The following is a 26,662-nucleotide window of genomic DNA, read 5'->3' as shown; positions in this document are numbered from 1 at the left end:
AATCACCAAACAACAGAAAATTTAAATTTCATATTCAGTATAAGCTAGCATTGTTTCAGCTCTTCCATAAAACCTCTGGTTGTTCTGCAGTTGCTTCTGGCACTTGAGGGCTGTATACTGGAAACAAATCTCCTCACCTTCATCTCCGGGCCCACCCAGTTTGACCGAGGTACTACTACATCCTGGGGATTAGTCTCATATTGTCTCCAGACCAGACACTGTATCTTTTTGTGATCCTTTAGGAAGGAGAGTATAGGGCTTGTGGAGCTCGGAGGTCAACCTGCACAAGTCAGTTCTCTCATGTGGGTACTCAGGATTGAACTCGGGCCACCAGGCATGGTGTGAGTGTATTACCAGGTGAGCCATCTGACTAGATCTCAGTATCTGGTCTTGACTCTCAGTTGGTGGCTGTTCTGGTTAAGGCAATGCTCACAAACAGACTCCAGAAGCCAGATTCTTTTTCTAGATTTAGACTTAACTTCTTCCCTCTCGCATTTCACCATAGGTCGGTTAAGTTCTGAACAATCCAAGCTCCACATCCTTAAACATTACTTTTTACAAACTGGGAGGTGAAAGCCATGGCACCACACCGCCTCGGAAAGCACTCATTAGGCTGTCTCAGCTTAACTGAGTAGCCGGTCCACTCCCCAGACAGGGCCTTACTATGTAACTCTGGCTGTAGGCCAGCAGAGATCCACCAGCCTCTGCCTCCCAATGCTGGGATCAAAGCCTCGTACCACTGTGCCCTGCTCTTGGACATCTTGAGACTTGGTCCTAAGGCAGCAGTTCTGAACCACACACTGCAACCCTTAAATAGTTCCTTATGTTGTGATGAACCCCGACCATAGAAGTCTTTTGTTGCCACTTCATAACTGTAATTTTGCTAGTTATGAAATAATGTAAACATCTGGTATGTGACCTCTGTGAAATGGCAATTCAATTCCCCCACCAAAAAGGTTCACTACCCTCAGGTTAAGAACCACTGCAGTCAAGGGGCACGTTGTCCTTAATGGGACTGTTGCTCAGATAAGTCATGAACATGCGATCTTCCTCCCCAGTTTGCTAAGTAGCTTGGGTAACAGTCCTGAATCGCGAAGCCCAGCCCTAATCATCTTTCTTCGATCTTCGTTATCCTCTGAAGAGCGTTTTGGAGATCCAGAAGCATTATTTTTCTAGATGGGGAACTTAGTTAAAAATAAGACTAAGAAAACTCTTCATACCCACACTTTTCAAACAGCTTCTCTTTATTTAAAGACCTAAACACAAAGACAAGCCAGGACAGCAGAAAGAAGACAGCAACACTCCTCAGACTCTGTTCTGATTCCTAAAGTATCAGGGAAGGAGGAAAAGGAAATCCAGAGTGACTGCCCTGGCTTGCTTCAGACTCAGGGTTCCATCCCAGGCCAGACAAGGCCAGAGTGGGCTGCTCGCGCTCCATGCCTGCACTGCACACTTGGGCTTCAGGCCTCCAGGAGCTTCCCGAGGAAGCGGAGGTTTAGGATCTTGATCTGCTGGTCTTCCAGGTCCATCCGGATGATGCCATCCTCACCGTCAATACTCAGTAGGACCCCAGTAGCCTCTCGGTCCTCACCCAGAATAACTTTCACCTGGAGGCAACAGCCATTGTCAGACCCAGCAGCAGCCTGTCATTCCCTCCTATGTCCTACCAAAGGCCCCATGTCTACCTTGTTGTTCTTGGTGGGGGTGATGGGCTCCAGATGTTCACTGGAAATGCTGACCACCTTCTCGCTGTCCTTCAGGTACACGGAGCACATGCCTCCCTGCAGAAGGACAGACAGCCTGCTCAGCCTGTCCTCTCAATGCCACTTGGAGCCCACCATCCAGATGGCACAGGCTGGATAGGGCTGTGGTGTGAGCAGTTAAGACTAAGGAAATCAGTAAAATGTAACTATGTCGGGTCAGGAGAGCCAGGCATTGTGGCGCACACCTCAGTCACAGAGCTCGGACACTGGGCACAAGCAAGATCTCTGGATTCTAGGCCACATCTTTTTTTTTTTTTTTTTTTTGGCTTGCTTTTTTGTTTTGTGGGGTTTTTTTGTTAGTCTGTTTTTGAGACAGGGTTTCTCTGTGTAGCAAGGCAGGCCCTGAACTCAAGTCTCCTCTGCCTCCCAAGTGCTGGGATTAAAGGTGTACACCACCATACCTGGCTGGTCTATATATCCATTTCCAAGCTAATCAGGGCTACAAGATTGGCGAGACTTTATCTCAAAAGACAGTAACAAATCAAGAGATAATCCTAAACTAGCCTCATCTCTCCACCTGTTGATCGATCCTCCAGAGCCCTTGTCTCACATCAGCCCTGACCCCAACCAAGTTCACCCGATCACAGTCACTACCCTCTTGCTGTGAATCCTGTCAAGTCACCTGCCCCTCCTCCCTTCCCCACTTCCCTGCTACAGAACACCCTGACCTCCCTTGACACCAGTGTCACTATCCCAGTGGACCCATGCAACATGGAAAGGCAGGTCCACATCACAGACCTGGTCTCACCACGGCTCCTCAGCACCTCTGGACAGTTCTGTTGCCTACCACTCTCCCAACCTTGCTGCTCACCTTTCCTCCCCCTGGGTATTCTCCCCCCAAGACAGGGTTTCTCTGTGTAGCCCTGGCTGTCTGGTAGACTGCCGGAATTAAAGGCGTGTGGCATTATCCTCCAGTTCTGGACCTACTCTTATTTCCTTCAGTTTCAGCTTCAATGTCTCCTCCAGGAATCCCTTACTCCCCAAAGCTGGGTATGGTGCCCACTCAGTTACCCCTAAGCTTTCTGGGCTCTTCATCCAAATTCTGCCCACTCTGGGCACATATCTCCCATAATGTAAGGTGAGGCCTGGAAGGGCGGGGTCTAGAGCTGCACTTGTCCCTGGTGTTTGCTCAATCCAATCAGAACATCTACAGAGGGTTACAAGGTTCAAAGCCTTTATACAGAAACTTGGGCTCCTAAGGGAAAAAGATACAGGTACTTTCCCCCTTAAAGTTAAACATATGCATTGAGACTTTAATTACCCAAGCTAGGGTTGACACTCAACTTTTAGGCAGTAGGCTAGGATAGCTCAGACCCCCTAAGACACTAAAACTATAAACAGTAAGTTGGGGATATAACTCAGTGGTAGGCACTAACCCAGCATGTATGAGGCCTACGGTTCCATCTACAACAACACAGATAAACAGGTGACTACAAAGGTTGGGGGGGGGATAGTGTCTACCTCCTAGGACCACACTTACCGTGACACTGCGGATGACACCTGTCTGCCCCACTATTTGTGTGTCCAGATAGGTGTCTCGAACCTTCACCTGGATATCAGTGGTCACCCAGTCGCTAGAGTTCTGCTCAATGCCTGAGCCTGGCGTGTGTGGATTGTAGCCTCCAGGAGAAGGAGCTCCAGGGGTCATTGGACTGTAGCCAACAGGGCTGGGGCTGGGACTTGCCTGGAAGAAGACAGGAATGAACGGTCCTGGGCCTGGCCAACCCAACCAGGGCCCACCTGAGTTCACACAGCCTTCTGTGACACGGCATACCTGATAAGCCATGGGCGATGGTGTCGGGTGGTAGCTGGCTGGGGAATGGGTGTTCTGATAGCCTGCTGGACTTGGTGCCACTTGGTGGTAGCTCTGGGGGCTGGGGCTGGGCTGGTATGACCCCTGTGGAGAGGGGGCAGCGTAGGGGGAGAACTGGTCTGTGTTGTACCTGTAGACAGAAGAAAAGGGTGTTATTCTTGGCAGAAAGGGTCAGGAAGTGGGGCGATGGGTGGCTGTGTGCAGGGCTTCTCGGGCTCAGCCCTGATGGACTCACATGGCTGGCGTCCCTGGTGTCTGCGGGTTGTACTGTGGGTTGACCTGGGGGGATGATGGGTCTGGGTAGCCGGGTGTTTGGGGATTCGGGGTTCCCCCATATGCTTGTGGGGATGGGGTGGGCTCGTCGTCAAAGGCATACTCGTATTCCTCCTCAGCCCTGGTGGGGACAGAAGTCTTTTGAGAATGATGGGTGGTAACAGATCTGACGAAGCTTGTAGAGCAGCACTACAAACTGGACTCTCCTCACACCAGAGCCATTCCACAGCTGAGCCGATGGAGCAGAGACAAGAGCACACACGTGGCAGTTGTCCCCAAGCACAGAGTAGCTGTATGCTGAGGCTGGTGATTCAGACAGGACTGCATTCCCAGAGCACAATACTCTAACATAACCACTCACACCCTTGCCAACACAGCCCACCCTAGAAATGGCTCTCACCTGGAAGGCGTGTTTGGATTGTTGGGGTCCCAGGCTCCACTCTGAGCAGGAGTGCGACTACCATCATGCAGGGGTGTCTGTGAGCCATAATGTGGAGTGCGGCTACCTGGATAGAGAAAATGAACATGACCTTCATTCTATCCTATCTGCTGAGCCCTCTACCACCCCACTGCGTCATCCCCAGTACTCTGAACATACTTACCATCTTGCAAGGGTGTCTGGGAGCCATACATAGGTGTTCTGGAGCCAGAGCCATACATGGGTGTCTGAGAGCCATACATGGGAGTCCGCCCGTAGGTGGAGGTCATGCCACCCGGACGCTGGGAGTCCCTGTGGACACAAGGGGAAGTGGATGAGATGCCTAGCACCTCACGCTGGCCCTCTCTAGGCCCAACCATCAACCCCACTCTGGTTTTCGCTAACTTAACTTAAGCCGGACTTACACTGTGGTGAGCCGCTGGCGGTCCACAGAGATGGTCTGGCAGGTAGAATGCAGTTCTACTCGGGCTGTGGACTCTGTAGCATCCTTCACCACACCGATGTAGCCTGTCAGGAACGGCAGTGAGAAGTGTGGGACTTCCACCACAGCCCTGCCTCCGCACACTCCATGACTCACCTTTGTAGGGCCCCTGGGAGATACGCACAGTCTGGCCTATGAGCTCGTTGTCTCTTCGCCCGCGACCCCTGCTCATGCCACCTGGGCTTCCAAAGCCACCATGCTGACCTGTAGGGTGGGAGGATGTTGTGGGAGCCCAGGAATTAAGTTTGTCCCTCTTGTGCTGTGCCCATAGCTAGGACATCCTCAGATCTCTCTCTACCAGCTTGAGCCACCCAGTTGGGTCAGGAACCTCCTCTACCTATTCCCTAAACCCAGGCCTTTCCTGACTGCACTCTAGCCACAAGGCTCTCAGGTTGAACAGTTAAGGCTCCTCCCAACTCTAACCTCTGAACTCTGACCCCATCTCACCTTCAGCACTGGGGTGCATAGGGCTGCTGATCCGGGGGCTCATAGGAGTGAAGCCACCAACGGTTAAATTGGTCACATCCCGGGGCTGAGAGAGGGATAAGGAGTGAAGAGCCAGGCAGGACAAGAAGGAGAAAGGCCTCCAGCCCGCTCCCCACAGTGACAATGATAGGGCTAGGCTCTGTCTGCAGCTGCCCAGCAATCATCCCTCCTTCTAGGGACAAAGTGCTACCCCTCTGCCTCTGGATGCCTGTCCATCAAAAAGCCTGGGTCACCCCACACCAAGATACAAATCTTAGCCATAGTGAGTCAGAAATATAAGTCCCCAAGTCACCGGTACAAGCCACCTCATCTGCAGGGCATTAGGGTCACCTACTGGCCCTGACTTCCATACTTTTTATTTACTGTTATTTTTGAGACAAGGTCTTGCATAGTTCAGCCTGGACTTGAACTTGCCGAGTAGCTAAGGACACATGACCTTAAACTAAACAGCCTCCTGTCTCTTCCCAAGTGCTAGTCCTATAGGCGTGTCCCATTGCATCCTGCTTCCGATTTCCTTTCCAATATCCAGTTCTGCACAACTTTCCAGCCAGTCCTGTCTCAGGGCCTGGACAGAGGCTCTCATATCCCCCCGTCCCTCTGTCTGCCTCAACCACGGGCATCCCTGTCACTTCTGGGAAGAGGGGCATTCAGGAAAAGAATTGTCGCCTCCTCACACTTTCCCTTGTACCTTTTTCTCAGCTCCAGGACGGAGGAGACTTTCATCTCCTTTGAAGGTACCCCAGGGTGTCTAGTACCCAACATGTACCTCACAAAAGTGAGTGACAGATGACAGGAGAATAGCTCAAAGTCCCAAAGAAACCGTTTTACCTTCCCCAAGAACCTGGCAGAAAGAACCACTCTCATAGTCCCTACCAACCCTGGTCTTGCCACTCTTGGAGCCCTGACCTTCTCACCTTTGAGCCCCCAGCCAACACCAGGTGCCGTGCCTTACAGACAAACATGCCGCCATTCTCCACCAGCTTCTTGCAATGCAGGAAGGCAAAGCTGCGGTACAGATGGCGGATCTCACCTTCTCGGCCCTGGCAGGAGAGGAGGGTCACGTGCTGGGCAGGGTAGACCCCACCTCAACTTTTAGACTCGTCCAGAGAACAGCAGCTGATCAGCACTTACTGAATGTGGGCCATCAATGACCTTGACAATGTCCTTCACATGGATGTTGTTCTGATCTGAGTCCAGAGCCACAGCAAAGCGGTTGTCCTTTTTCTGCGTCACGGCCTGGTGCCTCACAGTCACTACCTTCCCGTGCATGTTGAGAACCTTTGGAGGGAGAAGGATGAGAAGGGATGAAATGAGATGCTCCTTCCTTGGGGGAGACAACCCTAAGATCCTGAGCCCTACACAACATCCTGACTATGAGGCAAAGTCACAGCACCACCCACCAGACACGAGGTCAGCCATAGACATTTTAGATCATTCCAAAAGAGCCTATGGGAGGCTGGGCTGTAGCTCAGTCACAGAGTGCTGTCTGAGCAAACATAAAGCTGAGCTTGATGGCCAGCAGCACATAAACTGTCAAATCCCTACCGTCTTAACACTCAGGTGGAAGCAACAGAACAGAGTTCAAGGTCGTCCTTGGCACACGGGGGAGGAGGGCACAGTTTAAGAGACTCAGCCTTCCTGACTGGGCATCAGGGGCATGAGAGGAGGAGCCCATTGATAAGCCACGCCTCCTAATTCACACACTTCCCTCTGAGAGGAATACAATCACAACCCCTACCTTGTTAGGAGGCCAGGGTCACACAGTACAGGAGCAGCAGAGAAGACACAGACTCCTAGGTACTGTGCTAATGCATACATGGGGGTGGGAGGGGGCAGAACTGGGACAACTGTAGCGCTCCAAACACTGGAGCAAACATTCAACTTCACAACCAATGAAATGCATCTTCACTAAGTAGGCAGACAGGAAAAATGACAGGCCACTTGCCAACGTTACACAGAGAGGCTTCAGTGAGCCTTACCAGGCCTGCACTCAACACAATTTGTGGGCCTGGTCACTACAGAGCTCTACCTCCTGGGATGTGGGACTCTTGGATAGGGACGGAACATAAGACACACCTGGAAGGTCTCTCGCTCTAGCCGCACGATGACACCCACAGTCCGGGGATCCAGCTGCACCAGCTCACCCCACTCATGTTGGCCCCCAACATCCACACCTGACGCTGTCTCTGAGCAGAGCTGCAGGTCCCGGGGAAGCACTTTCAACTGTGGAGAGACAGTGGAAGGAGTGAGGCAGGCCCCAGGGAATTACCTACTGGCGTCTTGGCTTGGTGCCCAATGCCTCTTCCATGCTCTTCCAGGCACTTACCTCATGCATGGTGAGGTCCGAGAAAAGAATAACAAAGTTCTCTTCCACCCGTACAATGAGACCTGTGTCACCCTCAAAGCGGCCAGCAATCACTTTTACATGGTCCCCCATCTTGAAGTACTTTCGAAGTTCCTGAGCTGGGAACTCAAGCATGTCCTGGGGGATTTGGCCATGGGAACAGTAAATACTCAAGAAAAGCCACAGTCACCTGGCCCACTTTGTATCACCTCAGTCACAGAAGAGACACTGGCAGACCAACTGCAGCTTCCCTGCCACCCACCAGAGACCTCCTGAGACACTTCCTCGGGGGGCTGCCTAGGCAGGTAGACCTTTTACCCCATGGATGGCCAACCCACGAGCCTTATGCACATGCCTGAACCCAGACAGCTTGTCCTCAAATACGTGGACCTCTCTTGGAACAGTTTTTTGATGCCATTCCCTAGCACAAGACACTGAATAGTGGCACCAATAACTCATCATGCATGCGCGTGCACGAGAGCACACACACACCCCTCTGTGACTGAAAGCAGGCTCTGACCTCAGATTACTCCACAGTCAACCCCTCAACCCAATAAAACCCAGACATGGGCTGGAGAGATGGCCCAGTGGTTAAGAGCACTGACTGCTCTTCCAGAGGTCCTGAGTTCAATTCCCAGTACCCACATGGTGACTCACAGCCATCTGTAATGAGATCTGATGCCCTCTTCTGGTGTGTCTGAAGACAGCGACAGTGTTCTCATATATAATAAATAAATAAATCTTTAGGAAGTGTGGCCTTGTTGGAGGAAGTGTGTCACTGTGGGGGTGGGCTTTAAGATCCTTGTCCTGACTGCCTAGGAGCCAGTCTTCTAGCAACCTTCAGATGAAGATGTAGAACTCTCAGCTCCTGCACCTTGTCTACCTGGACACTGCCATGCTCCTGCCTTGATTGATACTGGACTGAACATCTAAACCTGTAAGCCAGCCCCAATTAGTCATAGTGTCTCTTCACAGCAATAAAACCCTAATTAAGACATTAGGAAACATCCCATAACAAGGACCTACTGGTCACAAGCTAATCATTCCAATTACTAGAGAGAATGAGGTAGGACCACAAGTTCGAGGATAGCCTGAATAATTTAGCAAGTTCCTGACTCGAAAGTCAAAAGAAACAGTGAGATGGCTCAGCTTTCTGCCAGAGCTAGTAACCTGAACTCTAGTCCTGCCCTTCCTCATATACATACATAGACATTTAAAAAACAATTTTTTGTTAAGTCAAAGGAGGTTGGGCATAGTGCCAAATGTCTTTAATCATAGCATTTGGAAGGCAGAAGCAGGCAAATCTCTCTGAATGTAAGGCCAGCTTGATCTACATAGTGGGTTCCAGTTCAGCCAGTGCTACATAGGAAGACCTTGTTTTAAAAAACAAAAACAAACCAAAGGGCAAAAGAGATCAGCAAAATGGCTCAGTGGAAAGGGAACTTGGCCCAGTCTGTCAGCATTTCCATCCTGAGTAAAGACTGGTAAAGGAGGGTACAGACGCTGACCTCCATGTGCGCTGTGGCATATGTATATGCAAAATAAATCAATGTTAAAAATAAAAGGGGAGCAAAGACTATGACTCAGTAGTAGAAGCCACCAGTGAGGGACACCTGCCTAGATGACACTAGCAGGGGTTGGTGCTGTGACTCGGTAGTGTAACACATGCCTAGAAGTTATCACTGAGAAGTTGGAGGTGAGGCTAAGGGGCGGGGCACTCATCTAGCATGCAAAAAGCCCTGGGTTCCATCCTCACTACCACACATATGCACCAAAGGCTGAGGTGCTCCTGGGAGTCGTTCTTCCTCTTCTTTAAAGACCCACAGAGGTGTGTCACTATCACATTCTTCTTCATACACAGGACAGAGCCCAGGACAGAGCAAGGACCCTCCAAGTCCCCTACTGACGGGCAGAATCAGGCCTGGGACTTCAACTAGACACCTACTTCCCTAATCACAGAAAGCAGGCATAAATACTCTCAACAGACCCATTAGCACAAGGAGTCAGAAAAGGCTCCAAACATGTCCTCCTTAAGGACAGAAAACACCGCCTGAACATTTACACACATCTACCATGACCAAACATGGCCAGCCCTGTGGCATCACCTTGAGGTCCTCATGCTTGGGCATAATGGTGATCTTGTTGCCATCCACGCTGAGGACCTTGCCCTGCAAGTTGATGAGCTCACCCTCGCACACCTCCACATTGTCCCCAGGCTGGAAATTGTGCTCCCGCTCCTTCCCTGAGGGAACAGTGCAGAGTTAGCTGGGCATTCGATTCCAAAGCCACAGCCGGGTGTGCGGCCAGGACTACATACCTGTGCTTTCAGTCACCACCTCCAGGTCAATGCCCTCAGGCTGATCTTCAAATTTTTCCAGCTCTGACAGGGTGGGCTTCACACCTTCTGTAATCTGAGATCCAGGGTGAGGGGAGGAGGTGGAGAGAGGTCAGTGTCACCATGCTGTGGTCAGAACTGCCCAGGACAAACCACTGGAGACCAGGGCTCCAGGAAGAACAAAAGCTTCACCACCCCGTGAGCACTGCCCACCAAGCCTTACCACAGCAGACATGGCAAAGCTCTTGAACAGGAAGCCCTTCCGGCTGTAGCGGTTCCCCTCAAAGATGAGGAAGTCACCATCAGAGGCAACGTCTCCCCCCAAGGACCTGGGATTCAGGATGAGAACAGAAGACGGTAAGGATGTGTGTGATCCATCCAGGAAAAGGGCTCAGGGCCCTTCAGTTCACAGCCTTGGTGGCTTGAATGACTTCTCACACTCAAAAGGCAAGCTATGGACTCCCTGCCTTACTGGGTCACTGGAACTGGCATGTCAGCTCCATCAGGGCAGGCCTTCAGGACCTACTGCTAACTCTGTTCTCAGTGGGTATTGCTGGGCAAACAACACTCAGAAACACAGATAAATGGTATTCTTGGAAGGCAGGGACAAGACTCCCTGCATGTTCACCGCGGTTCAGATGTCCCCAAGCCCTGTGACATCAGAAGCAGGATATCATTATCCAGGGAAGGTGATCTCAAGATGGCTCAATGAAAGGCTGATGGTTATGATCTAGGCAGGGAGGAGTCAATCCTGTGTCTTAACTGCAGTCTGACCTGTCAGGGTCCCTAAATAAAGGGTAAAGCACTTAGCTTAAGCTCCCAGTATGGGAAGATGGTGGCCGCTATAAAGAAACATTCAATGGCCATTCCCTCAGCCATCTTTGCCCCATGGTGAGTCTGGGTACATTGAGGGCCCCCCTAGCATGGCCTAGTGGTGAACATGTGGACAATATGCCCAAAGTTCCATCCTAGCATCAAACCAAAAACCTGCCTGACTACCTCACACACGGCAGGTTCCAGAACAGGACTAGAGAAAACCATGGCCCTTCTCTCTTTTGCCTGTCACCAGTAACCTTGGGCAGTCCTAGTTGTTCTCACCAGAGGCTCTTCCAAATCATCAACCTGGCAGATATCCAGACTCACAAGGACAAGAGAAGAAACTGTAAAGCTGGGAGTTCTGCTCTAACCAGACAGACACAAATACACACAGTCAGTTACTATAACCCTGGGAGACTGGGGTGGCTCATCATTAACAACATGCAGCAGGCTGGGATGCGGCTCGGTGACAGAGTGCTTACTCAGCATGAATGAGACCCTGCATTCAATCAATACTAAAAAGAAAAGGAGACAAATCTTCACCAGAGCAGACTGAGGTCGCAGGACAGTGTGTGCCTGCCTGAGGCTAGACTGCCCAGCGAGGTGTTCACACACTGCACTTAAGCTGCCCGAAGAGACCAGCAAAGCACACTGTACCACACAACCAAGAGCCAAGCCTGGGCCCCAGTATGCTCACCTAATTTTCTCAGCATCAAAGAGCCTCTGGGGAGGCCGCTTGAACTTCTTCTTTTTGGCAAACCAGTCTTTCTGTGGAATACAAGGGACACATAAGGGACACATATGGGAGACATGAGGGAGGAGGGATGGCCACTAGCAAGGATACAGTGTTCCCCCAGCAGATACCACAGCTCAAAGTACCAAGCTCATGCGGGCTTTGATGCGGTCATAGTCAATGCGTGGGATCATCTTCAGGGAAATGGTGTTCTGGCTGGGCTCGACGTAGTCCACCTGGAGGAATAAAGGTCAGCAGGACCCAGTCAGACTACACTAACCCTAGCAACCTGAAAGGAAGTACTAGAGGGGCCAGAAAAGAACAAAGAAGAAATATGCTTGCTCACAACTCCCAGAAGCCTCTCTGCCCTACCTAACACTTCTGTGCACTGGAAATAAAGATATTCTGCCCACTTGCCTTCCCACTTGGATATCTGAAAGTTCCCACAAACACTGGACCACAGTTTCATGACTGCTTCCTCCAAACTGCTCCATTCCCACCTGCTCCCCATCTCCCATAACGCTGCATTCTGTTCTGCTCAGGCCACAGCCTACAGTAACCAACCTACCTACCTACCTACCTACCTACCTACCTACCTTCCTAACCCTAACCCACCCACCCACCCTTCTTTCCTTCCTTCCTTTCGTTTGGTTTTGAGACGGGTTTCTCTGTGTAGACCTGACTGTCCTGAACTCTCTGTAGACCAGGCAGAGAGAATTTCGAATATTTGCGTGCCTCTGCTTCTTGAGTGCTAGGATTACAGTGTACACCAAGACCTAGCAATTTTCTCATCTTTTAAAGGCAGGATCTCACATAGCCCAGGCTGGCTTCAAATTTGCTGAATAGCTAAGCATGAACCTGAGCTTTTGACTCTACTCCTGAATCCTGGGATTATAGGCATGAGCCACCATGCCTGGTTTTATGCAGGGCTGAAGATTTAAGCCAGGGCCTCCTCCATGCCAGGCAAGCACTCTACCAACTTAGCTACCTTCCCAGACCTTTTCTGTCCCATTTTCTCCCCAGGTACAGGGGACTAACCCACAGTCTCGTGTGCTCAAATCAGCCAGCTATTATCAGTTCAGAGGCCCTGGCAGCCACTCTCAATCCCTTCATCTTTACATACCATAAATACCCTCGGCTGTAAAATTTAAGATCCCAACCTTCTCTGCTGGGCGTGGAAGGGGTTCCACGGTAGAGCATTTGCCTAGAAACTACCAGTGACAGGCTTGGGGTGTGGCTCAGTGGAAGAACATTTGTCAAGAATGTTTAAGGCCCTAGGTTCACTAGCCATTGCATAAGAATATTTAAAAATCGGATCGCATTACATAGAACCTTCCCCATTTCCATCCACCGACGCCAAAGGTTTACAAGCTTTTAACCCCAGCACCCCAGAGGCAGGTGAATGTGGGGCCAGCATACTCTACATAGTAAGTTCCTATCCAGCTGGGACTACAAAGAAAGACCCCGTCTCAACAAACAAACAAACAGGACCTAAAATGAACCATGAGGACAATTACCTCAAAACTAAGTTCCACTTCCCTCCCTTCCTGCTTCAGTCAGCTTGAGGCCTCTCTCCAGCCTTGCCTCAGGGATCTTACCTCCCACGAACTCCATGGGGCTCACCATCAGTCCCTTCCTCAGCCTTTACTCAACTTGCCTTTGAATGTCCTAGGAATCCACGTCCTGTGTGCCCAGAGCTACACCCTCACCTGCGTCCCTTCCCTGAGGGAGGCTCTGCTCTTGGCTCTTGAAAAGGGGGTGGGGAGGAAGAAGGGCAGTGTATATGAACACTGCCCACTCAGCTGCTCCATCGCCTCCCACCTGAGCGATGTCATCTTTGTAGATGCCTCGTTTGAGGCGGACCCAGGACTTCGGTTTCAGGTTGGCCACCTCCTTCACCACCTTGAGCACATCGGTCATCTCCTTAATAGGCACCATCTGTTGGTTCCAGTAGCCAAGCCGAAGGTTGCCCACACCCTCAATGGCCTGCTTCACGTGGGTCTGTTTGTAGGCCTCCACATAGATGTAGCCCTTCACATGCTCTGGGGCAACCACTGACTTAATCTGCAGGGGCTGGAGACAAAGGTGGGAGACAGACAAAGAGGAAACAGTTTGTGAAATCAGGATGCGACCCTTTGGCTCTCCCCAGGAGGTGAGTCCACAGAGGTACTGCCCAAGTGGCACACACATTGGGATGGATGGTCACATAATGGAAGCTTCAAATGACTTGAGTTTTGTTCTGAGCTGGCCTAAGTTCCTGTACCTTCTGAATGCTGACATTACAGGAGCACACTGCACGACTGGCAAGGGACTGGTTCAGTTATAACTTACCTACACTGCAAGCAGTGAGGCCAAACAAAATGAGGGACTCGGAGGGAATGGAGTCACTACTAGCGGTATTAGTTTTGTTCTCTTTCCTCTGCCACCCCCTTTTATGTTTTCTTTTAAGACAGCGTTTCCCTGTATGGCCCTGGCTGTCCTGGAACTATGTAGACTTTAAGTCTACAAGTGCTGGGAGTAAAGGTGAACACCACCACGACGGGCTTCATGGTGTTAGTTTTCATCACATGTTCTAGAACTACAGCACACTGATGACCGAGACATAGCCCTGAACACTGAAACATGCTGAGCTTTACATTAAAGAGGATTTAACATACTTACAACCCTAGTAGACTGAGGCGAGAGGATGATTATGAGTTCAGGGCCAGCCTGAACTAAAACGGAAGACCTTGTCTTTAAAGTGTTAATGAGGCATTTACTTCTGTTAGCCTGTGTGTGTGTGTTCACATACATTTGAGTAATCACTGGACTCTGAGGTCACCCTCATGTGTGCAGCCTGCCTTATTCTGTATGAGGGTCTCTCAATTGGCCTTCAGCTCACTGACGTGGCTAGACTGGCCAGAGAGACCAGGGATCTAGTGAGCACTGGAGTTACAAGCACACACTACCACCCCTGCTTCTGCACACGGGTACTAAAGATCTAAAGGTACTAAAGAACTCAGGTCTTAATTCTTGCATAGCAAGCGTCTTACCAAGTGAATCATCCCCCGAACCCCTGGCTGCTTTAAGAGAGGGAATCACAGCCCAGGCTGGCCTAGAAATCGGTATGTAGCCAAGGACAATCCTGAGTCTGGTCCTCCTGCCTTTACCTCCCAAATTCTGAGACCACAGATGTGCATCACTGTATGTGGTCTTACGCAGAGCTGAGAAGCAAGCCCGGAACCTCTGCCTGGCGAGGACACCTCCGGTGCTTTTGTTTTCTGAGACAATCAGCCTTGAACTCTGCTGCAGTCTCCCAAGTAGTAACATTTCTCGAATGGGCTACCATATCTAGCTAAAAGACTTCTTGTGTGTTTTTAAAATGTTTTTATGATTATTTATGTTACATATTACCTGTGTGTGTGCCTGAGATCAGAGGGTCAGATCTCATGGAACTGTAGTTACAGGCAGTTGTATCATTGTGAGCTGCCTGACATGGGAGCTGGGAATCCAACTCAACTGAGCCATCACTCTACTCCATTTTTTAATTTATGTACACACACACACACTCCTAGAGACATGCTTCATTCAGAAAGAACATCTGTTTAGCAAGTGTGAGGACCTGTATTTGAATACTTAGCATACATACAAAAAAGCCAGGAGGTATGGAGACAGGAAGATCTCTGGGCTTTGCCAGCCAGCATAGCCAAAAAAAAGGGGGGGGGGGGGGACTCCAGGTTCAGTGAGACCCATCTCAAGACATCTCAAGAGAGTTAAGACAGTGACCAATAGGAAAATACATGATATTCTGGCTTCTTCATGAATGCAGATGTATGCATCCAAACAGCAGGTGCATAAACCACACACTACTCCTATATACTGCATATGTACATGCATATGCCCCCAAAACAAGGACTGAAGAGATGGCTCAGCCATTAAAGGCTAGCACTCACAACCAAACGGGCAAAAGTTCAGTTCCCATCATGAGTCAGCTGTTTCTCCAGCTGAAAACAAACGATACCAACAAGCAACATAAAGTCCCAGGGAGGCAGAGCCCTGGTCGGGCAGTGGTCTTGTTTTAGTCCGTCCATCTGCTCGCTCCCTCACTGCAGTTCTGCTTGCCCAGAGCACTCTTCCACCCAGGCTGAGCCCTGCTCCTCACCCACAACGGTCCACTACTTGACTTACTGTGTCTGTGAACTGGTACGCAATGAACTTTCGCATCAAGGAAATTGCTGTGGCTCGCTCCTCTCCAATCTGGAAAGAGAGATGGGTTTTGGGGTGCTGACAGGGAGAAAGCAGGACACAGGAGAAGCAAGGGAAGGTAAATGGAGGAAGATAAAGTAGGAGAGAGAGGGAAGGGGTGGATTCCAAGAAAAAGGCACTAAGGGGCAGGAGAAAGGGGCATAAAGGGGGGAAAAGTGGATAAGAGGAAGAGGCAGCTACAGAAAGACCAAGAGACTATCCTGTCCAAGACTCAGAGAGACAGGATCCCTCCTCACATGTAGCCAGAGATCAGAGCACATACCTTACACTTAACAGTCCACAGGTTGGGGTCCCTACACAGCACAGGAAGAGAAAGACAAGGAAGCGGATTACCAAATGTGTCTCCTCTGTAAGTCATGGTGTACACCACCACCTCCCTTCCCCTCTGGACCAGGAACCACATCTCATGAACCGCACACAAGTCTTACTCCCTCCACTTCTATGTCTTAACCACGTATGGGATTCCACCCTGGTTTCTATCCTTCTACTCTTACTTGACTCCGGGGAGCAGCTGCTGCTGGGTGATGTCATCTGAGAGTTCATCAGACCCTCCATACACCCTAGAGAAAGAAGAGCATCAAGAAGAACGGGATGTCGCATCAGACCGCACCCGCTTTCCACACAGGGACCACCTGCATCTACCAGCCACTTACGTCTCTCCCACAGATGACTTGGCGTATTTCTTCATGTAATACTCGCCCAGTTCTTCTTCCCTCTGGTCCCTGGAATATGAGGAAAGCAGGATGAAGGAAAGTGGAGGAGCGCAGGCCCCACATCTATCCAAGGAAGCTAGGTCCCACCCAGGCCCTCCTCACTTGCTCACCTCCAGAGATTCTGCAGGCGACGAGCCCCAGAGCGGTCTTCATCCAGCACAACGTTGTCAATATTGGAGGCTGGAAACAGACGTGCAAAGGAGTCAGGCTAGGAATGGGCTTGGGGAGTTTAGGGGCCACACCTGGCCCTGGGGCAGGAAGACACCTGGCTGAGGACACCCATCCTCCCATCCTCTGTCTCACTCAACCTCTTGTTTCTCATCGCATGTGCTCAGGGATAGAGCCAGCAGCCCTGATGGGGGACATCCAGCAGTTGTTCATCTCACAGCTGCCAACTAAGCACACCCTGAGCTCTCCGTCCCCACACTCCTACATACACTATATTAGACCTATGGACACAGAAATGTATACTTTTCCTAGGTCAGTGACCCAAAACTGCCTAACCCTGCACCCATGTGAATCAGAGCCCCAGGGCCACACAGGATATGGGAGGAGAGCCACAGACCACACTTTCCCAGTTCTTACCTTCAATCTCTTCTACTCGGAGGAAGAGGAGAAGGTGGTGGTGGTAGTGGTGGTGGTGGTGGTGGTGGTGGTGGTGGTGGTGTGCAGGGTAGACAAAGTATGAGCCAAATTATAGCAGCGAAATCAACCAATGGGGTGGGGCAGAGGGAGGGACACAGGAAGGTTGACAACCAAAAGTAAAGGCCAGGCACCAGGTGGGTGGGGAGAAGCCGAAATGTATGAGGCGCACAAAACGGAAAATAACAGGGGAGGGGGCACTGGCCCAGCAAGTGGGGGGTAATCAGGGTCAGAGCCCACCCACCCTACACCCCACAAAAGGGATACCCAGAATCTTCTACCCACAATACCACCCACCTGGCAGTCCCCGCCCCCCACTCATGGGCCTAAAAGGAAAAGGGTTGGGGAAGCTGTCTCTCTGGCAAGGACAGAAAGAAGCAAGGTGAAGAAAGTGAGGCTGGGGTAGGGAGAAGGGCTTAAAAGAAAGACACCCTCCCAGGCATGATCCACCCCAAAGTGGTCTTGTAGGCAGGTCCCGCACACACCTTTCTCCAGGATATCTTCAGCTCCATCTTCCCACTGGTCTTCATCCTCATATTCATCGTCAACATCTGAATGGGAAGCCAAAAGGATCAGCAGGGAGGAAGGGTGACCTCAAAAGGACAGACCCGGGAACCCACAGACCTGGACAGACGCTCAGAGGCACAGTGCTCTTTACCCAAGGTCACACCACACACTGGTATGGGGGCAGGGTGTGTGTAATGGAGACCTCCCTGTCTCTAACAGCCACCTCCGCCAACCCACCCACATATATCCCTTCTAAAAAAGCTAGACAGAGATGGTACGGAGGCAAGCACCTGTGTCCCCAGCATCCTGTGTCAGGCCCATGAAATAGGTTAGCCATCCCAACTACTTGAGAGATCAGCAAGAAAACTGCAAGTTCAAGTCCAAGGTATCAGGGATGTGGCTCCACAGAGTAATTATTTGGTATAGCCAATCCCCACACCTTCCGTTCTTTTTTGTTGGCCTGTCTCCTCCAGCTCCCGAGTGTGGAGATTAAAGGTGTGCCACCACTACCAAGTCAATCCCCCCATTTTCACGTGTACACACACACACACACACACACACACACACACACACACTGGAACCACAGACTGTCTCATGTACTCTTTAAGCTTGCTCAATGCTTCCTGGCGCTGTGACATACCAGCCTCATCTAAAATGAAGCCTCCATGGCGTGGTTTCTTGGGGGGCCGGTCATCATCTTCTTCCTCTTCCTCCTCATCATATTCTTCCTCTTCCTCCTCCTCCTCTTCCTCAGGGTCCTCCTCTTTTTCACTGCCTGCAGCACTTCGTCGGTCTTCCTCTACCTACAGAGATCAAATAGAATTGAGGCACCAGGATTTTACTATCCCCAAATCCAGAAAACCTCATCAGTCTCTGTGTGTGTGCGTGTGTGTTCATCTGTCTGTCCGTCTCCCACACACATCCACAATGCTCTAGAAATCCCAACCTGACCAGGCCTCTGATTCTGTCCTAACTCAAGTGACAATATAGCCAAGACCCAGTCATCCAACCAACCCCTGGGAGCCAATCTTGTCACTAGATCCCTTGCTGAGAGCCATTATGTGCCAAGTTTTTGTGGCTTGTTCCTCTGTGCTTCCTGAAAAGTCTAACTCCTAACTCCAGGATCCATTTTGGGTGCCTGATACTCACCAATGGAAGTCCCTAGTGCTAACCCTTTGCACTTCCTAATACTAAAAGTCAACACAGCTGCTACTTCCCCTGAGCTCCAATTACTTCCCTCATGTGTGTGTTTGTGAAAGAGAGAGAAAGAGAGACAGAGAGAGAGTGTCATTCAGTAATGCAGACTCCGTTGGAACTCACTGTGTAGCCTAAGCTGACCATGAATGTACAGGTATAACCCACCATTCACAGCTTCCACTCATCCCATAAAAGCAGCTTTGCACGGACCTTCCATGGACCTAGGCTCTGTCTAGGGCCATTTACCATCTAAGACCTCAGCTCCTATCTCTGCTGCTGCTTGTTCTGCACTGTTTTCCAGAAACAGAGCCTCCCCACATGCAGCAGCCTCTGGGTCTGCTACTAATTCCTACTCCTTACCAGCTACAAACAGATCCACAAACTCTACTGCCCAAGCATCAACCTTTGGCCTCCCTCCATCTCCAATTGCTGTATCCTACTTACCCTGTATTTCTGTATGTCACTGTTATTTTAATTTTGCTTATTGTATTTATTTGCACATGTGCATGCACTCAGCATATATAAATAAATGCCGGATATGTGCAGGTGCCCTCAGAAGGTATAAGGTCCATTGAAGCCAGAGTTACAGCTGTAAGCCACATGACAGAACACTGAGGACCAAACCCAGGTCCTCTGGATGAGCAAGTGCTATTAACTGTAATGAAAGCTTGGTTTCTTTAAAAAGCCAGTGATGTTATATGAATGTTTATTTAATCCCAGGTGTGGGACATGGAGCTGCTTCAGTTTGTCCACAGCTGTTAACTACGATTATCTTGTGCTCTGATATCGGGGCACAATTTTGCCAGCTGCATGTAGTTAATTCTGGGATCTCTGGAGAGGGAATACATGCCAGTGTCCCAAGAGGCTGCTACTCCTGGTTGCTGTTGTTGCTGTTTGACAAGAAGTAGTTGGAGTGATTCAGATGACTAACACTGCAGTGGCCCCAGGAAACACTGTCCCTAATCAGTAGGAGGCAGTCTGCAGAGGTCTCTGCCCCCTTCCCCTCTAACCTTTCTCACCGACCTAGTGCTGGGGCTGGGATTAGGGTGGAATAAGAGGGGAAGAGAGGAAGAAGTGCAAGAGCCAATAAACAGAACTAGAGCTTCAAACTGCTCTTTGCCTTGTCACGGAAGCTCCTGTGTTTTATGTCTCTATGTGTATGATGTCTGACCCACATTATCTGTGCACCTTGTGCACACCTGGCGCAGAGAAACCATCAGATAAATCCCCAGGAATCAGAGTTAAGGGTAGTTTTGAACTGGTGCAGAGACCTGAACCCAGGCCCCCATTCAAAGAGCAAAAAATGCTCTTAAGTACTGAGCCATCTCTCTAGCCCAAGAAAGGAGAGTTTTTAGTTTTGTTTTTCAGTGGACAGTGCTTAATACAAACTCATAATTGACCAAAGTGTCAAGAATTCAGTTATAAATGAGACAATCTACACTCCCCCCAACAAAGCTCAGGGAACACTAGACAGAACATAAGAGCCAAAACAGGAGTGTTAGAGTGCACAGTTGTGCCCTGTGTACAAAGGTTTTATCCCTGTATTATTCAAATGCTAATTTCTGTGCCCAGAGAATGGGCTATAGGCTGGACTTGGGCACCGTCATTATTATGAAGCATGCAGCCTTAGTATTTTGTAAACACTGTTCTCCATCCTCTTCTGTTTGGTCAAACAAAGAGCAGAATGGTCAGTAGCTGGGCTGGAATGAAGGCTCAGGTGGGAATCTGAGTCCAGAGCGTCAGCCGGACAAGGACAAAGAAGCAGGTGCCAGGACCAGACCGAGATGGACAGATAATAGGCCACGTGGCAGGATGTAGGCCAAGCTGGTTCTGTCAGGTTAGAATAACTGAGAATCTGCCCAGCTATAGTACCCAAATAAGTTTCAACTCAGAGCAAGAGCAGACATAAAGTTACAGCTACAAAGGAGTGATGTGAAACACTGTATTCTAGGTATGATGTGGCCACTGAACCATGACTCTCAGCAGCTGTGAATACCTATGCACAAGATCAAGCCAGTCAGTAATTCCAGCAGGCATGGGAAGGGACGCATGACACTAGCTGAGGACTACTAGCAATTAATGGTGGCTAGGAGAGTAGGGGTAAGTTTTCTTCAGGTAGGCCGCTAGAAGGTTGTCTATGCTCATGAAGGCAGCACTAATCAGATTCAGAGAATTTAAAAGAATAACCACAGGCTGGAGATAGAGGTTAAGAGTAGGTTAAGAGCACTGGCTGCTCTCCCAGAAGTCCTGAGTTCAATTCTAGCAACCACATGGTGGCTGTAATGGGATCTGATGCCCTCTTCTAGTGTTTGAAGATAGCAACGGTGTACTCATACACATAAAATATATAAATAAGTCTCTAAAAAAACAAACAAACACAAAGTTGGGAGGGTCACTGGAGGAGCACGGGAGGAGTAAGAGGGGTATTGGAAGTGTATATAATCAAGATCCATTAATTTGACCAGGTGAAATCCCAACACTGGGGACCAGAGAGATACAAACTGAAACCCAGTCTCAAGAAAGAGATTTAAAAAGATATAATGTATATATGTGTGAAACTGTCAAAGAATAAAGAAATATTTAAAAAGAAAAGTAATAAATACATTTGTATTAATATGTACTTCTAAAAAATTGTATTAATTTATTTTACACATGAGCGCTCTTTTGCATACATGCCTGATTTACCAAAAGAGAGCATCAGATCCCATTTTAGATTGTTATAAGCCACTGAGTGGCTTCTAGGAATCAAACTCAGGACCTCTGGAACAGCAGACAGTGCTCTTAACCCTGCGCCATCTCTCCAGCCCCCAATATGTACATCTAACATTGCTCTGGGCTAAAGCCATGGCTCAGCAGTTAAGGGCATGTGCTGCTCTTCTGAGTTCCAGGGTTCAATTCCCAGCACTCACATTGGGTTGTTCACACTGCCTATAATTCTAAGGCTGGGAGACCAGAGCCCTCTTTTGTTCTTGAGGGCACCTCATATCACATAGCAGTCACAGCAGCATACGATCACACAGAGATCCACACATACACACTAAGAAACCTTTAAGCTGGCGATTACTTTTCCTCCTCCTTTTTTGAGACATGGTTTCTCTGTGTAGCCTTAGCTATCCTAGAACTCTCTCTGTAAACCAGAAGATCTAAGTGCTGAGATTATAAAGTTATGCACGATCAGCACTCAGGAGGCAGAGGCAGGTAGATCTCCGAGTTTGAGGCTAAGCTGGTGTACATAAAACCACTATTTATTCTTTGCCAGGCCTGGGATATACTCCCAACGCTGCAAGAAAAAAGTTATTCCTGAGCTGAGTTTGTAGCTCAGTGTTAGAGCCCTTGCTTAGGATGCACAAGGCCTGAGTTAGGCTACTTGGGTCAAAGAAAAGAAACAAAAGCACCTTCCTGATGCAGACCGACTACCTGCTCCCTTCTTTCCCGGGTGAAGCCAGGCTCCTCCCTACCATCTCTGAACACTGATCTGCCAGAGGCTTGGGCAGCAGTGGATACCCGGCACTGCCCATCCCAAAGTGGGCATATGGTGACTGAGACTGGAGCAGGAGCAGAAGGTCAGGAGGTGAAGGACTCTCTCTTGGCTGAATAGCAAGTTCCAGTCCGTCCGGACTACATGACTCTGCTTCAATATCTGAGAAGAGAAGAGGGCTGCTGATGCCTCCGACACAGAGAACCTGCTCTTCCAGACGGCCTGGGTGGGTTCACCAGCACACCCCACGATGGTTTACCGCTAGCTATCCCTAACCCCAGTTCTGGGAGATCCAATGACTTCTGATCTCTGCAGGCACAGATGTGGTACAGATAGACATACAGGCACAGATGTAATTCATATATACATACAGGCAAGCAAAACACTCATACACAAAGATAAATACATCGAAAACAAAACAAACAAAAAAACAAAACCAATCACTGACCAAGGTTTACTCCCAGCATATGGGACGCTGATGGATCTCTAACAAGTTCAGAGCCTACATAGCCAGTTCTAGGCCTGCCAGGGATACTGTCTCAAAGTTAAAAACACTAGAAGAAAAAAAGGAATTCCCTTAATATTAATACCGACTAGACCACAGTATCGCACATTACACTTTTTTTACACATATATATTTGTGTGGCTCATATGAGGAACAGCCTTCAGGAGGCTGTTCTGTTTCACCACACAGACCTAAAACTCAAACACAGGTCCTTGGACTTGGATGAGTTATTGCGCCAGTCCAATGCCTCATGTTTTAAAAGGCCCAACTCTATAGGCCCATTTCAAGCAAATTTGCCACTGTGTCCCTGGCTGGGTCCCAAAGAAGCCTTCTTTCCTCTTCTGGAGCCTTTTTCTCTGAGGTAACGGCTCTGGCACACTTCTGGGTTTCCTGGAATCTAGACTATAGTCTTTGGTTTGCGTTCTGTTTTGGTTTTGGAAACAATCTGGAATTGTAAGCATAAACTGAAATGGCCAGTTCTTAGTAGGTCTCATACATGAGGACCATAGTGAAAGCCTGAGAGAGAACCTAAGAACTGAGGAGCACACAGTGCCACAGGTCTCATTCCTCATTCCTAAGGACACTGTGACACTGTCCTCAACATCCCTGCAGTCTCTGCCCGAAGACTTAGCTCCAGAAGGGAGGCACTAAGCCACCATGCCATCCCTGAGCCCTTGCTGAATGAAGGGGTAAGATGGGAAATGAGCTGACTCCTTCAACAGCAAGCATGCTGTTGGCCTGCCAGCCAGCCTATCTACACAACACAGGACATCTGGCCCAGTCTCCAGAAGCTAGGGCAGGCCTCATACTGCTTCTGCTAGGTGTCAACAGCCAGCCCGCAAGTGACTCATGGGTCTGATGAGATGCAAGTGGAAAACCAGGGACCCTGGTCTCATTACCACCAGACCATAAGTACCAGTGACCTGAAGCCATGAGTCAGTGTCAAGGGCCCAGTGCTACAGCTTGACGTAAAGGCCGGTCTTGTCACCTTCCCACCTGCCCTCTATCACCACGGTACCATGATACCTACCTGGGAGCACAAGACCACCCTCAAAGGCACACAGACTGGCAACTAAATGCCTCCTGAAGACAACCAGACCATGTAAAAGGGTATCAAGGGAAACCCACAGCCCCGAATCCTGATAACCTCCTTCCCTGCCTAAACTCTGCCTGAGGTAAGCGAGATGAGACATGGCCACTGACGGGCCAGCACCGGAGCAGCTGGGATGGGCACAGTGCTCAGCAGCAGCATACTTGCCTAGTATGCCTGAGACCAGAGCTCAACCCCATTCCTGTAAGGAGGAGCCACTTCTGAGCAGAGATACTGTTGCTTCCTTCTGTTTCCCACTGAGGAAACAAACAGTGACTTGGAGCTTCAGGTTACTGTCTGGTGGCTGAAGCCTGATAATGGCAACGACACCAGGGTCCCCAGTCCCTTCCTCACGGGTTTTACTGTCCACAATGAAATCGTGGAAAGCACTGACAAATGACTTAAGTTAATTTAGGGAGCTGTAGAGATGGTGCATTCATTGTTCATGCAGAAGACCTAGGTTCGATTCCCACCATCGATGTGGAGGCTCACAACCATCCTTAACTGCAGTTCTAGGAGACCTAACATCTTCTGACCTCCAGCATACCGAATGCATGTGGTACACAGCCCTATACACACACACACACACACACACACACACACACACACACACAAAATAATAAAATTACAAAAAAAAAAAAAAAAAGGTAGGGTGGGAGAGATGGCTCAGTGGTTAAGAACACTCACTGACTGCTCTTCCAGAGGTCCTGAGTTCAATTCCCAGCAACCACATGGTGGCTCACAACCATCTGCAATAGGATCTGATGATTTCTTCTGGTGTGTCTGAAGACAGCTACAGTGTACTTATATAAATATAATAAATACATCTTTAAAAAAAGTTAATTTAGGGCTTGGTAACACAGCTTGGTGACAGAGTATCTGCCTAGCATTCATTTGTGAGGCTCTAGCCCAAGAACTCCTTACACACACATACACACACACACACACACACACACACACACACACACACAGAGAGAGAGAGAGAGAGAGAGAAAGAGAGAGATGCTAAATTTCACATTAGCTAAATGCTAATCTTCCTAAATGCTAAATGTAACCAAGTGTAGCTCAGTGGCAGAGCTCACACTATTGTGCACATCATATTTACTAATGTGTACAAAGCCCCAGTTCTATCCCCATTATTAAAGAAGGGAAGGTCAGGCATGGTGGGCACATCTTTCCCAGCACTAGGGAGCAAAGGCAGGTAGATCTCTATGAGTCAGCCAGTCAACTAAGGTTACACATAGTGAGATCTTATCTTAAAAGAAACAAAAAAGAAGAAAAAAATGAAAAAACAAACAAACAAACAAAAAAAAAATCCAGATTGCCACATGACCCCCACTCTCAGTAAGTCTCCACTTAAACGCCACTCTGACCAACGGCTTGAAAGTGCAGCTAGGACCCTCTACTTCCAGTTTGTGCTTGGATTTTTCACCAGAGTCCTAGAAAGAGTTATCTCAGGCCACTTAGCCTTAATTCACAGCTTGAGACAGGATGTGACTAGATTTCAGGTTTTGGGCTGTTCATGCTGGCCCAACACTTGTAATCTCAGGAATCTCAGCACTCAGGAGGCAGAGGCAAGCAGATCTGAGCTCAATACCTCTTTCAGATCTTGGAGAATTTTTGGATTATTTGAAAATACACAGTAAGATACCTTGGGAATGGGACAAGACACAGAATTCATATATGTTTCATATATACCGCGCACACAGCAACTTAATACAGTATTTTAGTGTGCTGGTGTCTTGACTTTGACCTGTCACACATGGGATTTTTTTTTTTCCATTCGTGGCATCAATACGAGGCTCAAAAAGTTACAAAGTAATCTGGGTTTTCAGGTTCGGATGCTGAACCTGGGAGTCTTACATTTATTGGCTATATTTATTCACATTAGCAAATCCATGTTCACTTCTCTAGTGTGGATTTACATTTTAAAATCTGTTAACAGGAGCCCAAGAACAAAGAACTGTGGCTGGCACACAGTAAGCAATACATATATACTTCTGGTACAACTGGACGTACCTAAAAACACAAACACGAAAAAAAAAATACTAAGAGCTGAGGCTGTAACTCGACGACAGTGTCTCCCTAGCATGTCCCTGAACTCACTCCTAGCACTGCAAGTAACACAAGTAAACAAAAAGAAACAAATCAGGTACCTGACCAAAAAAGCCAACGACGTCTGAACGCAGCCCCCCAACAGTGCGCCTGGCGCACCCCCACCTTCCCGATCCGGTCCCTCTGCTCCTCCCTGACTTGCACACTCGTCCATCTCTCCCGAATCTGGAATTCCCAGCCGTTCCGAGTCCCCGGCTCCCACAGGGCCCCTCTCTGCCCTGCCCCTGTCCCCAGGAGCAACGTCTCCCCTAAGAATCCCAGGCTCTGACCTCGGCCTCCTCCGCCTCGCTGCTGCGCTCGCTGTCCTCTTCCTCCGAGAAGTTGCTGTCCTCGCTGTCCGACATCCTCCGCGACTGCAGAGGAAAACCGCGGCCTCAGAGCATCGCAGGACCCGGAGCTCTACCTCACCCCCCCCCCGCGCGCGCGCGCCCCAGCCTCAGTTTCCCTGCAAGTTCCACCTGAGCAGAAAATCCCCAGGCGCACTTCCGGCAGCCCGGTTCAGGCAATCGCGAATCCGCGGCCGTCTGCCTATGCCAGCTAGCACACCCCACTCTGGCTGCGGCCGGTACACCTTCCGTGCCCCCGGCCGCCCCCGGGGCTACCGCCCCAATCCCTCTTACCGATCACTTTCCACCTGAAGCTTCTGCGCCAGCTGCTGATCACACAACGCCTAGCTGGCCTGAGCGC

General features: G+C 49.5%; 1 protein-coding gene across 2 annotated transcripts; it reads right to left on the bottom strand.

Moving 5' to 3' along the window:
- Positions 1-1,223: 1,223 nt before the first annotated feature.
- Positions 1,224-26,662, bottom strand: SUPT5H (SPT5 homolog, DSIF elongation factor subunit). Of its 2 annotated transcripts, XM_080908339.1 has the most exons (30): positions 26,596-26,662; positions 26,245-26,328; positions 18,231-18,393; positions 17,569-17,634; positions 17,027-17,038; positions 16,552-16,621; positions 16,382-16,450; positions 16,223-16,288; positions 15,991-16,021; positions 15,651-15,719; positions 13,305-13,556; positions 11,630-11,719; positions 11,448-11,518; positions 10,158-10,263; positions 9,917-10,010; positions 9,705-9,841; positions 7,582-7,737; positions 7,332-7,478; positions 6,387-6,533; positions 6,170-6,295; positions 5,217-5,301; positions 4,866-4,973; positions 4,693-4,795; positions 4,452-4,579; positions 4,250-4,355; positions 3,812-3,970; positions 3,538-3,706; positions 3,244-3,447; positions 1,686-1,781; positions 1,224-1,607 (listed from the first exon to the last, which is right to left on the bottom strand). In XM_080908339.1, the coding sequence occupies exons 2-30, from the start codon at positions 26,317-26,319 to the stop codon at positions 1,461-1,463; spliced, it is 3,252 nt and encodes a 1,083-aa protein (XP_080764465.1). In that variant the 5' UTR covers positions 26,320-26,328; positions 26,596-26,662; the 3' UTR covers positions 1,224-1,460. The 2 variants fall into 2 exon arrangements, with proteins under 2 accessions (XP_080764465.1, XP_080764466.1); XM_080908340.1 differs by lacking the exon at positions 17,027-17,038.

The sequence above is a fragment of the Micromys minutus genome (genome assembly GCF_963924665.1).
Source record: "Micromys minutus genome assembly, chromosome: 32".
Classification (NCBI taxonomy): domain Eukaryota; kingdom Metazoa; phylum Chordata; class Mammalia; order Rodentia; family Muridae; genus Micromys; species Micromys minutus.
Note: the sequence above shows the minus strand (reverse complement) of the source record. Positions and strands in the feature narration are given on the sequence as shown.